The sequence below is a fragment of the Octopus bimaculoides genome, chromosome 2 (assembly GCF_046866305.1).
Source record: "Octopus bimaculoides isolate indiv1 chromosome 2, ASM4686630v1, whole genome shotgun sequence".
Classification (NCBI taxonomy): domain Eukaryota; kingdom Metazoa; phylum Mollusca; class Cephalopoda; order Octopoda; family Octopodidae; genus Octopus; species Octopus bimaculoides.
In genome coordinates, this window is record NC_142929.1 from 10,539,402 (window position 1) to 10,555,286 (window position 15,885).

The 15,885-nt window shown below is 35.9% G+C and overlaps 1 protein-coding gene across 1 annotated transcript; it reads left to right on the forward strand.

Moving 5' to 3' along the window:
• The first annotated feature begins 4,619 nt into the window (after positions 1-4,619).
• LOC149136867 (uncharacterized) lies at positions 4,620-5,252 on the forward strand. Its single transcript, XM_089348305.1, has one exon. The coding sequence runs from the start codon at positions 4,620-4,622 to the stop codon at positions 5,250-5,252; it is 633 nt and encodes a 210-aa protein (XP_089204431.1).
• Positions 5,253-15,885: the final 10,633 nt, after the last annotated feature.

The window sequence follows — 15,885 nt, forward strand, 5'->3', positions numbered from 1 at the left end:
TGGATAGAGTGGATTAGGGTGGGGGGTTAAGAATTGGTTATATGATAAAGTGAAAGTTGTGTATGGGGTAGCCGAGAAGATAAGAGAGAGGATGAGGAGGTAGACAAAGATAGGGTAAAAAAATAATAAAATAATAGGGTAAAAACATAGAGCAAAATGAAAGGAATTTAAAGAGAGTAGCAGATGTCTGGTAGTTTCAAAGTCAAATGTTCTTGGGGAGGAAATTTGGTAGTAATTGCTTGTGTCCGTCCTGGCTAAGGACAGTAGCTTTAGAGTTATTTTTAGCAATGGAGGTGTGTGTGCGTAGGTACACGAGAAAGGAAGAGCTAGCTGAATATTGAATTATTTATGAGTGGGAGTTAAAGTTGGGGGTTCATATTAGAGGATTTTGGGGGGTTACGGTTTAAAATAAATTAAGGAGAAATTAAAGAATTACTATTTATCTCATAGTGTGATGAAGTACGGTAGATAGATATGAAGTAAGACATAAGAAAGAAATAAGAGATATAGAAGGGGTATGTACATAGGTTCCATTAATGGGGTGAGCTTACATTTAGATTTATGAAAGAATTCTGTCACAAATTCTTGATGTCAGAATATCCCATACTCGAGGATACCCCAGAAACCGCTGCAAGATTTTGATTTTCTTCCTGTAATAATATTGTAGATGACTTGAGATGTTTGCCTTGCCTTAATATTTGACGTCGTGTTTAACAATTATATATATATATATATATATATATATATATATATATATATATATATATATATATATATATATATATATATATATATATATATATATATATAGATATATATATATATATGTGTGTGTGTGTGTGTGTGTGTGTGTGTGTATGTGTGTGTGTGTGTGTGTGTGTGTATACAGAGAGAGAGACAGACAGACAGAGACAGAGAAAGAGAGGTGAAGATAGATAGATAAACACAGACAGACAGACAGATGTGAAGTAGAATCAAGTGGAACATTTATTAAAATGTGACAAAATTCAAACAAAGTGATTTCCAGTTACTTAATTATAAATTTTACAAAATACAAGTTTAGCCACTAATTTTGGGAGAAGAATACACTCTATTAAACTGAAAGCATTAAGAATTATTCTTATTCCTGCGAAGAATAAAGAAATTCTTCAGAAATGATATATATTTCGGCACATAGATAATGGTTATTTCGACCACATTCCTCACTTGTGACCAACATATTACAAAATCTTCAGTAATAAGTTCAATGAGTTATTACCGTTTCGTCTAATAGCTGTGATGGAGAGAGCATTGAATTTCATTCTTGCACCGTTGGCAGTATACTAGACCAGAATTGCTAAACACTTTCCGTTAATTGTTTATGAATTGATTTGAAGAGAAACGATATAATTAACTCTGGTAATATCCTAATCAGCCCCCTTCAACACCATAGTTTCGCCTACCCTCATCATCTTCATCATCATCATTAGCAATTAAAATTTTCGTCATACGGGCACCCATATTTGTCTGCTGTTCTAGGCGTTAAATCTTCTCGTTAACTTTCTAACGCAAACATTAATTTTCATTTTGATCTTCACATTGATTTTCTTCATTATTTCTTCCATATAAACTCCTAGCATTCCTCTTCCCTATTTCTATAACTGGGCAGAGTATCATAGTATCTGATACATTTTTGTTACGTAGCCATGTTTTGCTATGGCGTCTTCCGTACGTCTAGTTGTCCTTCTGGCAAGAAACCGAGTAAAATTGAATGACGATTTTAACGATAATAAATATTTAATGCTCTAAATTGTTATCCTCTCCCACAATCCTGACATTCATTTAATATTTTAATTGCTTCCTCTTATATTCCCTCATCTGTTGAACTTTATTAAAAAGTATCTTTATTCGCTCTTCAGGTTTCACTGATACAAAAATAACTGTTAGTACTTCAGATTATATTGACGCAGATCGAAAGCATTGTAGTAAAACGAGTTGATCGATTTTTATTTCCGTTCTCTTGCTATAAAGTTGAGATATTTTCTGAATATATTCTATTTTTATTTGCCGCGCCTGGAAAAAAAAATATTTTCCAAAACAGAGTACAAGTAGTATATAATTAATGGAAGATAAGGATTCTGACGGTGTTTGAAATGGCATTTTTTGATGAGGCAAGGAGGAAGAGAGAAAGAAAGGAAGGATGCGTATATATATATGTATTTATACACTGCATCAGGTGAAGTATTGAATGACTACACATTCATTTCTAAGCAGTAATACGTATACGCGTGGTGTGTGTGTATATGCGTCTTTGAGTTTGCTTGTTTGTGTTTCTGTGTGTGTTTGTATGTGTGCAATGTCAACTACTTCAATGTTCATGACTATTTACAAAATGTTTTTCTATCCACTGAAACTTTACTTCCATAGTCATTCCACTGATCTTTATCAAAGACGATATCGTTGCATATTTTTTCAACTCTAATAGATGGCCATTCATATTTAATTCAAGTGTATGGAATCGTTTCCCTTTTAACATGTATATCTTTCCATTATTATTATTATTATTCAGTAGTTTTATTTTTATAGCGTTCTTTCACTTCACTACCGAGCACAGCTCTGTGTTCCTTGGTTATGTGCTGTGGTTTGCTGTGATGCTCTTATGGTTACTTTATTATTATTATTATTATTACTATTATTATTATTATTATTATTATTATTATTATTATTATTATTATTATTATTATTATTATTATTATTATTATTCAGGTACCGATCTAGCACAATTGTTAGCGCGCCAGACGAAATAGTTAAGCGGTATTTCGCCCTTCACTACGTTCTGAGATCAAATTCCGCCGTGGTTGACTTTGATTTTCATCCTTTCGGGGTTGATTAAATAAGTACCAGTTACGCACTGGAGTCAATGTAATCGACCTCATCTCTTCCCCAAAATTTGAGGCCTTGTGCTTCCAGTAGAAAGGATTATTACCTCCGCCTTATCGGAGGCGGAGGTATTGTTTTCAATTGTGTTTGTTTCTCCGTGGACAAGATATCTCAAGAACCGCTGGATGGAATCGGAGGAAACTTTCAGGGATGTTTGGCCTCATGACAGGCACAAACTGATTAGATTTTCGGATCGATCCATTACCAGACAAGGATTCTGGATTATTTTTCTGATCTTTTTACTTAATTCTTGAGAGCAGTCGGGTTCTTTTTTAGCATTCTCGTTTGTGAGAGCAGTCGAGTTTGTGTCAGATATTCTCATTTTAAAAACCATCTCCGGCTAATCATTCAGAGGACGCTGGTGTTGCCTTGGCGGAGGTTTGCGCTCGCTGAGTGATCTTGTTATTATTATTATTATTATTATTATTATTATTATTATTATTATTATTATTATTATTATTATCATAATTGCGGTGAGCTGGCAGAATTGTTAGCACGCTGGGTGAAATGCCACGTGACATTTGTCCCTTTTAAGTTCTGAGTTCAAATTCCGCGGAGGTAGACTTTGCTTTCCTCCTTTCGGGGTCGATAAAATAAATACCACTGCAACATTGGGTTCGATGTAATCGACTGTTCCCCTCCCCCAAATTACAAGGGTTTTGCCTTTAGTAGAAAGAATCTCATAATAATTATGCTTGTTCCTCCGTTACTTAGCCCACGTAATTTGAACGTAAAAATGGATGAAATACTCCTAAGCACTTTGTCCGGCGAGCCAACGATTCTTCCAACTTGTCACCTATTCATGTTCGATTATTTATACTCATATGTAACGCTTCATGTAAATAGATGTTCGTCCAACACGACTTCTATGATATTTCTCCTCTTCGTCGAACCATTATGAATGTAGCTATTGGTGTGTGTGTGGTCTTTCGTATGCTCCTGGATAATATCATTTGCAAGCTTCAAACTAAAGCACGGGTTCCACGAGATAAACACTGATTCTGTTATAATCGCATGACCTTCACAAAGCCAATTGCATCTCTTTCCCCCCCCCCACCTCACTGAATTACACATATGACTCATTTTTGCCAGCTGAGTGAACTGGAGTAACGTGAAATGAAGTGTCTTGCTCAAGGACACAATGCGATGCCGTGGACCGAACTTGCGACCTTTGCGATCGTAAGCTGAACAGCCTGGCCTCTAAGCTACGCACGGCCTCCCGCCTGGTGGTTAGGCAGAGGAGGGGGAGGAGAGCGTTATTTTCGCTGAACTGTGAGTGGAACATTGAGACACGCACAAAGTACGAAATTAATCTGTATTTTTGGCAGAGTGAAGTGATTCCACAGGACTGGTGTGATGTGATTATGGTGATACTCTATAAATTGAAAGGTGGAAAGGACGTCTGCGATAATTTTGTGCTAGCTGTGAGTGGAAAGGTCCTTTGTAGGGTGACGCTTGATAGATTGCATCTGCATATTGCGTATGAGGTTCTACCAGAATTGCAATGTAGATTTAAAGGTGGTAGGAGAACTATGGATATGATATTTTCAGCTAGACAGTTACAAGAGACTTATATCAAGTTTTCATTCATCTGATAAAGGCGTTTGATTCTGTAAATAGAGTTTCACTTTGGAAGATCTTGAAAAAAATGGGCTGTGCTGAAAATTTATGAAAATGCTAAAAAACAATTTCACAACGGGATGGAGGTGAGAATTAATGGTGGAGGTACCTTCTCAGATGCAATTTCTGTAGAAAATTGTCTGGAACAAGGTGATATTCCTTCTCCTGCCTTGTTTGCTCTGTATTTTACAATAAACTTTCAAATAGCCTTCAGAGATTGTGCAGAAAGGGTCTATAAAAGATATGGTACAGCTGGAAAATGTTTAAATCTCAAAAGACTTAGTGCCAAAACAAAAGTTCTTCATTGTCACATCATTGGGTTCTTACATGCAGATGATTCTAACCTGTTAGCACATTCCAAGGAAGATATGCAACACATGATGAATGCGATTTCTACAGCACGTACAGCATTGGTCTTTATAATTAACTTGAATATAACTATTCTAAGGTATCAACCTGCTCCCTCTGAGATTTATATAGAAGCTTCTGTAACTGTTTACGGACAAAGGTTAAAAGTTGTAACTAAATTCATATATTTAGGAAGGAGTCTAAGTACAACTGGTCTTGATAATGAAATTTCACATAGAACCAGCAAAGCTAGTAATGCCTTCGGTAGGCTTGACAAGCGCCTCTGGTCTCACCATAGGATATCTATCCAAATGAACGTTAAAGTTCATAACATGTGTTCTGCCATCATTGCTCTATGGAAGTGAGACATGGGTTATTTATCGTAAATATTTGAAGCATCTAGAATGATTCCATCAACATTGTCTTCGGAAAAGTCTTGGGATGAACTGGAGAATGGTGATCGGTGATGTAGAGGTACTTGAGAAAAGTTATAGTAGGAGTGTAGAATCGATCATTCTTCAAAGTCGTTTGAGGTGGCGTGGATATCTGTTGAGAATGAATAGTAAAAGACTTCGTAAGCATCTCTTACATGGTGAGCTGAGAGATCATAAAAGGCCAGCACATAAACCCAAAATAGAGTCTAAAGTCTACCTTAAACCTGCTTTGACACAAACAAATATATAAGATATTGATTGGGAGAGAGAAGCACTGGACCAAGATAGATGGAGGAAAAGAGTGCACAGTGGCTGCTTGAAATTCGAAAAAGAGCGAATAAAGCAAGAGAAGATCAGGAGGAACCTTGGAAAGAATGAACTAGAAGAAAATGAAAGAGTATTGATTTTTAAGTGTATGATTTGTCGGAGGAAATGTTTCAGTCACGCAGGCCTAGTAAGGTATGATACAGTTATTGTTGACTACAGAATATGTGCAACCCAACGAAAGGTTTGCCCTTCATTTGGAGGATTAAAAAGACTTCATACTATGGGAACGGTTCCTTCTGCAACCCAGCACAACTGTGCATTATGCAATAAAATGTGCAAGTCTTTGGCAGGGTTCAAGAGTCATATAAGCATTATCAATGACTCGTTTTAATGATTTTAATGATTCTTTCTAGCAATGGATTTGCTCGTATACAAGAAAGCAGCCACTATATATATATATATATATATATATATATATATATATAGCTAGAGAGAGAGGGGGAGAGAAGAGAAAGAGACAAAAAAGAGAGAGAGAGATATGTGTGTATATATGCATGTATATATGTATATATATAATATATGTTTTATACATATATAAGTATACAGATATATTGATATATGTATGTATATGTGTATGTATATACATATACATATAAATATTTATACATAAGTTTATACGCACACACACACATACACACACACACACACACACACACACACACACGTAGATACATACGCGTGCACAAATGTTCACTTAGAGATTTTGCCCGTCTAATAGCGTATATTAACAGTGAAAAAGCGTAAAGATAAAGACAGACCATACTATAATTATTTTTACTAGTATGTCTATATATTTAGTAGATGAAAGTGCAAACATTAATATAACTGCCGAAGAAGCAAGGATACTAATCATAAAATAACATAATCATTTCCCTTTCTTTTTACTTTTAAAGAAGTACATAAAAATCATAGAATAATATAGAATCTGAAGTGGGGTCTGCGTAGCACATGATCAACTGAGAGCTCTTCAAATAAATAACGGCTGCTGTAAAAATACTGAAACCTTCCATGTACTACAGCTTTAATTTAAGGTGCCTAAAGCAAGCTAATGTTCGTATTTCGATCAATATTATACTTTGAAACAAATATCATCCATCACGTTTTCACACAAACATATAATTTGAATAATAAAATTACTGCCAAAAATAGATATCCTTGTCTCGATGAACAGAGCCTCAATATTTCTTACCAGAGTGGTTTAGCGGTATATAGGTATACTCTTTTACTCTTTTACTCTTTTACACTTTTAGTCGAGCAAATCGACCCCAAGACGTATTGTTTGTAAGCCTAGTACTTATTCTATCGGTTCACTTATGCCTAACCGCTAAGTTACGGGGACGTAAACACACCAGTAGCATCAGTTGTCGAGCGATGTTGGGGAGACAAACACAGACACACAAACGCACACACACACACACACACTCATATATATATATATATATACATATACATATATACGACGGGCATAGTTCAGTTTCCGTCTACCAAATCCACTCACAAGGCTTTGGTCGGCCCGAGGCTACAGTTTGACTGAACCCGGAGCCCTTTGGTTGGTAAGCAAGCTACTAACCACACAGCCACACCTGCGCCTATTCACACAGCCACTCCTGCAGTTTCCCACAGATATAGATTTTGAATACCCTTATTTTCCTATAGGTATATAAATTTCTTTAAACTGTCTCAGCCTTAAAGCAGCGGTCATGCTGGTGCATTAGTATGTATGTATGTATGTATATACGCATGCATGAGTGTATATATGTATGTATGTATGTACGTATGTACTATGCACTTTTATAGGATACGCACACGCACACATACACACACAATCCCGTATATATATGTGGGGGGTGAAAGCACATGGCTCAGTGGTTGGAGCGTGTAGCTTACAAACGTGAAGTCAAAAGTTTGATTCCCACACCGGCCTGTGTGTAGTGTTTTCGACCAAGACGCTTCGTATCTCATTGTGACGTCACTGGTTTCATGCTGTATCGATCTTTGCCTTCCACTTGAACAACATCGGGGACGTGAATAGGGAAGAACTGTTTGCATGGGCGATTGCAGGTCTTCCCCACACTCTCTAGGTTCAATCCACAGTCGTTCGTTATCAGAGATTTGTAATACTTACACACAAACATACGTGTGTGTGCGTGCGTGTGTGTCTGTGTGTGTGTGTGTGTGTGTGTGTGTGTGTGTGTGTGTGTGTGTGTGTGTGTGTGTGTGTGTGTGTGTGCATAGGCGCAGGCGTGGCTGTGTGGTAAGTAGCTTGCTTACCAAGCACATGGTTCCGGTTTCAGTCCCACTGCGTGGCAACTCGGGCAAGTTTCTTCTACTATAGCCTCGGGTCGACCAAAGCCTTGTGAATGGATTTGGTAGACCGAAACTGAAAGAAGCCCGTCGTATATATGTGTGTGTGTGTGTATGTGTGTGTGTGCGCGTGTGTGCGTGCGTGTGTGTGTGTTTGTGTGTGTGTGTGTTTGTTTGTATGTGTGTGTGTGTGTGTGTGTGTGTGTACGTGTGTGTGTATCTGTGTGTATTTTTGTGTCTGTGTTTGTCCTCCCCACCATCGCTTAACAACCGATGTTGGTGTGTTTACGTCCACATAACATAGCGGTTCTGCAAAAGAGACCGACAGGATAAGTACTAGGCTTACAAAGAATATGTGCTGGGGTTTGATTTGTTCGACTAGTGGCGGTGCTCCAGCATGGCCGCGGTCAAATGACTAAAACGAATAAAAGAATAAATGAATAAAAGAATATATATATATATATATATGTATGTGTGTGTCTCTCTCTCTATATATATATAGACCACACATACACATCTATACATATAACGTGTATGTATATATAATATATATATATATATATATAAAAGAATATATATATATATATGTATGTGTGTGTCTCTCTCTCTATATATATATAGACCACACATACACATATATACATATAACGTGTATGTATATATAATATATATATATATATATATATATATATATTATATATACATACACGTTATATGTATATATGTGTATGTGTGGTCTATATATATATAGAGAGAGAGACACACACATACATATATATATATATATTCTTTTATTCATTTATTCTTTTATTCGTTTTAGTCATACGACATCTCTCTCTGTCTCTCTCTCTCTCAATATATATATATATATATATATATATATATATATATATATATATATATATATATATATATATATATATAAAATTCAAACTTTGTATTCTTACCTACTAAATAACTGAATTATACTTTATTAATTTAAAATTCAAGTAAATTCAAATTGTTATTAGTTTTCCACAGATATAGATTTTCAATATCCTTATTTTCGATCTTCCTAACACCTTGAATTACATTTAATGTGGCTTATTTGTCAATTTCGTAAATGATGTAATTAAATAAATATTTATAATGTATTTTTGGTAATAGTTAATTATGGTGGTAGACTTTTAATGTAATTTTATTGATGTTTATACTCTAGCCGATAATCTTGGATGAAGTTAATTAACTAATTTGATTATTATGTACTTACTTAGAATCTAAAACCGGTGTTTTTCGCTAAACAACTGTACACATTCAAAGTTTCTTAGAATAAACTTTGATTGATAACGCAAACAGAATTCTGTAATTCTTGTGAGAAGTTATTGTCGACTACACTCATGTCAGTTCTTGACTATTATTTCTGTTATCGACGCCAGATGGATGAGATTAAAGACCACTAAATCGAGATTAGAACTCAGAATGTACAGATATTCTTCAAGGTATCTGATCTCGCTATCTGCTACCTTGGAATCAACATTAAAAACAATCTTCTTTTATAGACATTGAAATAATCCTTTCTACGATAGGCACAAGGCCTGGATTTTGTGGGGAAGAGGACATTCCATCATTGACCCTAGTACTGAACTGCTACTTAATTTATCGACCCGAAAGAATGAACGGCAAAGTCGACCTCGGCGGAATTTGAACTGAGAACGTAGCGACAGGTGAAATACCACTAAGCACTTCGTTCAACGTGCTAACGATACTGCCAAATCGCCGCTTTATAAACATTAACATAATACCAGTTATTCATCATGGTAGAGAGCATAGTTATTTAAGATAGGTATTTAAAATACGCAGGAGTGGCTGTCTGTAAGAAGCTTGCTTCACAACACATATGTTCTGAATATATATATATATATATATATATATATATATATATATATATATATATATATATATACGCACAGGCATGTGTGTATGCGTGTCTGTGTTTGTTCCCCACCACTGCTTGACAACCGGTGATGGTGGGTTTACGTTCTCGTAACTTAGCGGTTCGCAAAAGAGATCAATGGATTAAGTACTATGCTTTACAAAAATAAGTCCTGGGGTCGACTAAAATTCTTAAGGCGGTGCCCCAGCATGGCTGTAGTCAAATGACTGAAACACTAGCGTAGCTAGAATGCGTACAGCCCGGGGCAGCCCGTCCGTTTGCCGCCCCCGCACCCCACAAAGAACACATATTCCCTATAGCAGACCCAAAAGTGCCGCCCCATATATCCGATCTATCTGCTTTCCAAGAATCGAGATGAAAATAAATTCGCTTATTTGCATTAAGATAATACAACTTATTCATCATGGTGGTGAACTTATAGTTATTTAAATTATACATAGACAAATATAATTGTAAATTATGAATTAAAAATAGAAATTTTCTTCCCTTAAAAGGACACTTCGCCCACCCTTCTGTTTCTCAGTAAACTCTCTTTCTCTCTCACTTTTATTTCGAAAGCAAACGTAGGTGGCATCACCAACAGTCGCCATTTAAATTTCCCTAAATTATATCCACTTTTGTCTATTTTGTAATTGTATAATACTATCACAACATTTCAAATAAATGTTATTATAAAAGAATAGATGCGTTTTGAATGATAATTTTGAGTCGAAGAAAATGAAATTATTTTATTATTTCCCAAATTACATCGCTTGCCAAGGATGTAGAGCTTCGCAATTCCATCTTCACGGGGGACTTATAGGCTCTTCACAACTTTTAGATAGCTTCAAGTAGGAATTAGGCGATTTAATTGATGTGGGCGATTTAATTGATGTGGGCGATTTAATTGATTAGGCTGCGTATAATCCCGTTTATTCATTTCAGGTAAGACGAGAATTGTTCCATTAATCGCAAGACAATCTAGATATAGTTACCAACAAAGGCATGATATGTCATTTTAATCAGACTGCAGTAAATAAACGGCGATGTGATATTAAAGCGATGCATAAGCTCTGGTATTCGGGAGGAAAATTAATCTGCAAAGATAATCAATCAACAATATTTTCTTCATTAATACAATATATATAATGATTGGATGATATGACTCATATCAAACAGATTCTCATTAAGTCGGTTCCGTGCCGATAACACAGCACTTTTTGTTTTGTATTACGATATGCTTTACGCAATATCATTCAAGGTAATAGGGCATTGATCAGAATCTGTTTTTCAGAATATGTTCTTGTAAAGGAAATCATATTAATAGTATAGGAATGAAAATCCATGAATAACATCGATATAAAAGATTCGTTTATTTTGTGAGTATTTAGTCAGCAATGCGTAAGCGAACCGTATTGGTTTTGCTGTGATCAAGAAGGGGTAGGTTTTTAATTTCCTATTTTGGTTTCTAACTTTTATAAACGTTGACTTTTTCTATATTTTCGATATAAGCGGAGGCATTTCCGAGACAATTGATTGATATCAGCGCTAAATTTTTTCTTATTGTTGAGAAAGTTTCCACAAATATCTCCGAATAAATTAAAAAGGTGATGGTATTTTAACAAATAGACTAGAGCTATAGGTTTGTTTAAAGAGATGAAATTGAGGCAATGACAATGAAAAACACGCTTGTTTTAAAAGAATATTGGAAAATTTTCTCTACCACTGGTTTCACTTGCCCAAAAAACTTCGTGATCAAATGTTACAATGGCCTTTGTAATTCAAATAACAAATTCACAGTAACAGAATTAGATGTTGGACAAAAAGATTTCTGTTTTCATTAGCTGCTTGGTATCTGTAATCAATTCCTTTCGCAATTTGTAGAAATATTTGAATAATATTTTATATCATTCTCAAACAAAAAACTACAGAGTATTCTTGTGGAAAGGTTAGGAAGGAAGGCAAAGTATACCTTGTCAAATCGCAGCTCAGAAAGTACAACAACGTAACGAAATATTGCAAAGCAGTCACCCTAAAGCTGTTTCCGTCACTCGTTGCCATTTCCTGGAGTCTTATTAGATAAATATTTCAAATTTTCGCAACAAAAAGTGAGCTATGGACGGACTATGGCTATTCATGTAAAATACGTAATAATATGATGTTACATTGTCTATTTCAGTACACTAGTTTTCCTCCGGAAATAATTGATTTGTACGCATTTAGCAATATTCACATGGTTCTTTTTATAGAAGTAGCTGACAATCTAATTTATATAACAGCATTTTGTGTGTATAGTCTGGAAAATAAATGTTCTTTGCATTTGCGGTAAGGAAATGGACCGTTTTACCAAATTCTGTTTGGGTCGTAACACACTGCTATTTGTAATTGTTTATATGATGTTTGAGCCTTTGGCACAATCAGAAATAGAATATAACTATTTATCAAGTAGCCTGAACAAAACATCGTTAGTTTATTGCATTTAGTTTCTTTACACAGCCATGCATCATATGCATGTATGCACACATAATACATTTAAGTGAAGTGTTTGTGTGCACATTATGCATATTGATATTGCACTTGATTTTGCCTGAACGCTATTACATCCACGAAATCATACGTGCAATTTTAGTTATGTCCAGCTATTAGTATGCTAAGCAGTTAATATGTTATGCTTGAAAACACGGCCGGCATACTACGATTTTACATAATATGCAACCAAGAACATCCAATTCCAAACTAAAGAAACACCCGGTAATTAAACACACCTATCCAGTTGCAGAAATCAGAAAAAAAGTTTATATATTCAAATACTATAAGATTAATTACGCAAGATTAGATTTTGAAACCTTCAATGCCTGCATCGTTTTCTCCACCTGAGTAAGTGACGTTTTTTTAAACTGAACTATCTTTCAAAGCTTATCATGAACGAAAAGCTTGAATTCATTTCTTAACTCGTCGATGTTTGCCGTATAATGCCATGGAGTGATGGGTGTCATCCAGTTGCCGCTCCTCTTTAGTTATATCTTATAAATATAGTTTTAGACTTTGTTACACAGCCAACAATTTTAGTGGGAGGGTGTTAGACGATTACATCGACCCCAGTGCTTCTGTTTGACTGGTAATTATTTTATTTGTCCCGAAAGAATAAAAAGTAAAGTCGACCTCTGCGAAATTTGAACATAGAACGTAAAACATCGGAAGAAATACCACAAAACATCTTTTGCTTGATGTATTGAACGATGCTGAGAGTCTCGTTATGTTTTGTAGATATTGTCTACAATTAAAAGCAGATAAAACCAAAAGCTTTCGGAAACCATGATGTTTTTTTAAAGATTTGATCAGAGACCACACTTCTTTTTTTTTCTTTTTGTTCCTTAGTAATTTCTCTATTTGCAACTAGATAGAATCTCCTACTTTATAAGAGACGTCCTTATACTCCGTGAAGCATCTGTATTGAACGTCTATAAACATGATTTGGAAAGATGTAAACTTTTGAAGATGGTGGGCACAACCACAAATCTCAAGGAGATAAAGGTATGTAAATCTCGTTTTTTGGCTGTAAAAGTTCGTGAATGAAAATATTTCTTGCCGATAACTTAACACTAAACCAAAAAGAAAAAGAAGAAACAACCATTCTGTGGTTAAGAAAATAAGGAACAACTAAAAATGAAATAATGCACACGTCTATTTACATAAATTGAGTGTTCAGAAATATAGAAATAGCATTCACCTACATTAAAAAAAAAGTGTCAGATCGCTAACCACATGGATGAAGAGAATTCCTTGTAGCTACGTAAACGTAGAACCAAAGAAAGGCAAAGAAAAACACACCGTTTCATGTACATACAACATACTATCTTTTAAATACCCATTCAGTAAAATACGCACGCACACACACAAATTTACAGCAGCACACACATACGTATATACTGTAATAAACTCATCCACATGTAGGTACACACATGCAAATGGACGCATACATACATTAGTGCATACATATCAGAATGCACACTCATTGCATCAACCTAGACCCATACCAGCGTACACATACTTAATATATCATACTTTAAATATGTATGCATATATGTGCGTGTATAGGCAGACTCGAGTACACAAATATTTACATTAATGCATCTTACATCTACGAGGTCTGCGCAAAAAGAAGACGGACTTCCAAACAACTTACGAACTCGTCACTACGATGCTGTGCATGGATGACTATAATGTTTAGTCTACTAATAAATAAATGCCCTCATTGTCGTTAGTTACCCGTATATACATTAGAAGTTGAAAGTATAATCAGTGCATTTAATGATTCGTGAGTACAAACAGGAAAGATGGGAGAGCATAATGTTTGGATGAATTCTGCTTCAAATTGAACGAACGTTGATGTCTTGCAAACAACTCGCATATGCAAGTGCTACCAGTCGAGGACTCTGCATACCGGAAGCCAGCAAGTGTATGGGGTCATCAACTGAAAATGCGCGCCGTTTTGGGGCCTACCTCTCGACGGCATCAATGCGCAGTAATTTCTTCTGTTTTCTCATGACGTTCACATACAAGGTCAGTATTTTCAGCTATTCCATAGCACACAATTGACGGCCATTGTATTATCTCTTGTATGTTTCTGCACTTACTCCAGTATTCTACTAAATGAGGCGAGGGTAATTTACCGGACTGATATGAGGCCCCTCTTGCTAGATCAACTGGTTATTAAAAACAAAGCTCAATATTTCTCTAGCCATCGCTCATCGTCTCTTTTTAACCAAATCCAGTGGCTTGCCTTCTCCCCTGTATTTTAGATATCACTCATGGTGGTTTTTACCTTACGATGAGTTAGGCCTAACGATAACAACAGTCGTCTCACACTGTGTCCAACAAACCCTCTACATATCGAATATTCTCTTTCACTCCAAACAATTCCTTCCCTGTATCGTAAATTGAGTTTGTTAATTTTCCCAGTTTCTCCACTGTAGAGCCTGTCATTTTATAAAGAGCTCGACATACATCGTTTTCAAACTCTTTATATCTCCCTTTCTCATTAGCAGCAGGTCACAAAACCCTCGGTCTCCTCCGAGTACTATCTGATGCACCAGTCTCATGACTTGCAGTTTCCTGACGGGAAGACGCCTTTGCTGTAGCATTTATCGATCAGCTGTAGTTTGGGTCCGGGGATGATTTGCCACGTGTTTTGCGATCAGATGATCTACACTGCTCTGTCTTCTTCTCACAAGTCTTTCCCTGATGTATCTTCAAGTCTCTCACAGTTGCAAATGTTCTACAGCACAGCCTGCATCCAAAGTTGTTTCGTTCGCTTATAGAAGCGACTTATATCTTTTTACAAAGTTTCGTAGGCTGTGGTGTAGTTTAGTCAAGTGTGATGTAGATTTCCGAGCATCTTACAGTTTACAGAAACATAGACATACAAGTTCATGACGTCTTGTGAATGTCAGTCATATAAATGTACATACACGTATAGTAGGATACAGTAGTTGAGTGGTTGACTGCTGAACGGCTTTGCGCTGCAATGTCATGATTAATACGAATTCATTGTACGCCTCTCGCGGGTTGATTTGACAAGTCTGCTGAGATTCAGCGTTTCATTTCAAGTCTGCTTATTACAGAAATAGCTTATTCTACATACTATGAGTACAATAAAAGATAATGGCATAATAGTTAACTGGGTTGCTTCTACGATTCGGTTGCGAAGGTGTGTTTGAGAACTTGGAGTTTGAAAGATATTGCGTACAACCATGGAGAAAAGGTCTCTTCTGTTTTCTCATGACGTTCACATACAAGGTCAGTATTTTCAGCTATTCCATAGCACACAATTGACGGCCATTGTATTATCTCTTGTATGTTTCTGCACTTACTCCAGTATTCTACTAAATGAGGCGAGGGTAATTTACCGGACCTTCAGGTACCAAATTATTTCCGAGAGTAATGTAAAATTTCTTTTCCCTTTAGATATGCTACATGTATGAGGTAATCAATGTGTTTTCTGTAAAGCCGTGACGTTTG

Bases quoted from the DNA above. Each gene is read 5' to 3' on its own strand.
- LOC149136867 (XM_089348305.1), top strand. From the start codon at position 4,620: ATGGAGGTGAGAATTAATGGTGGAGGTACCTTCTCAGATGCAATTTCT.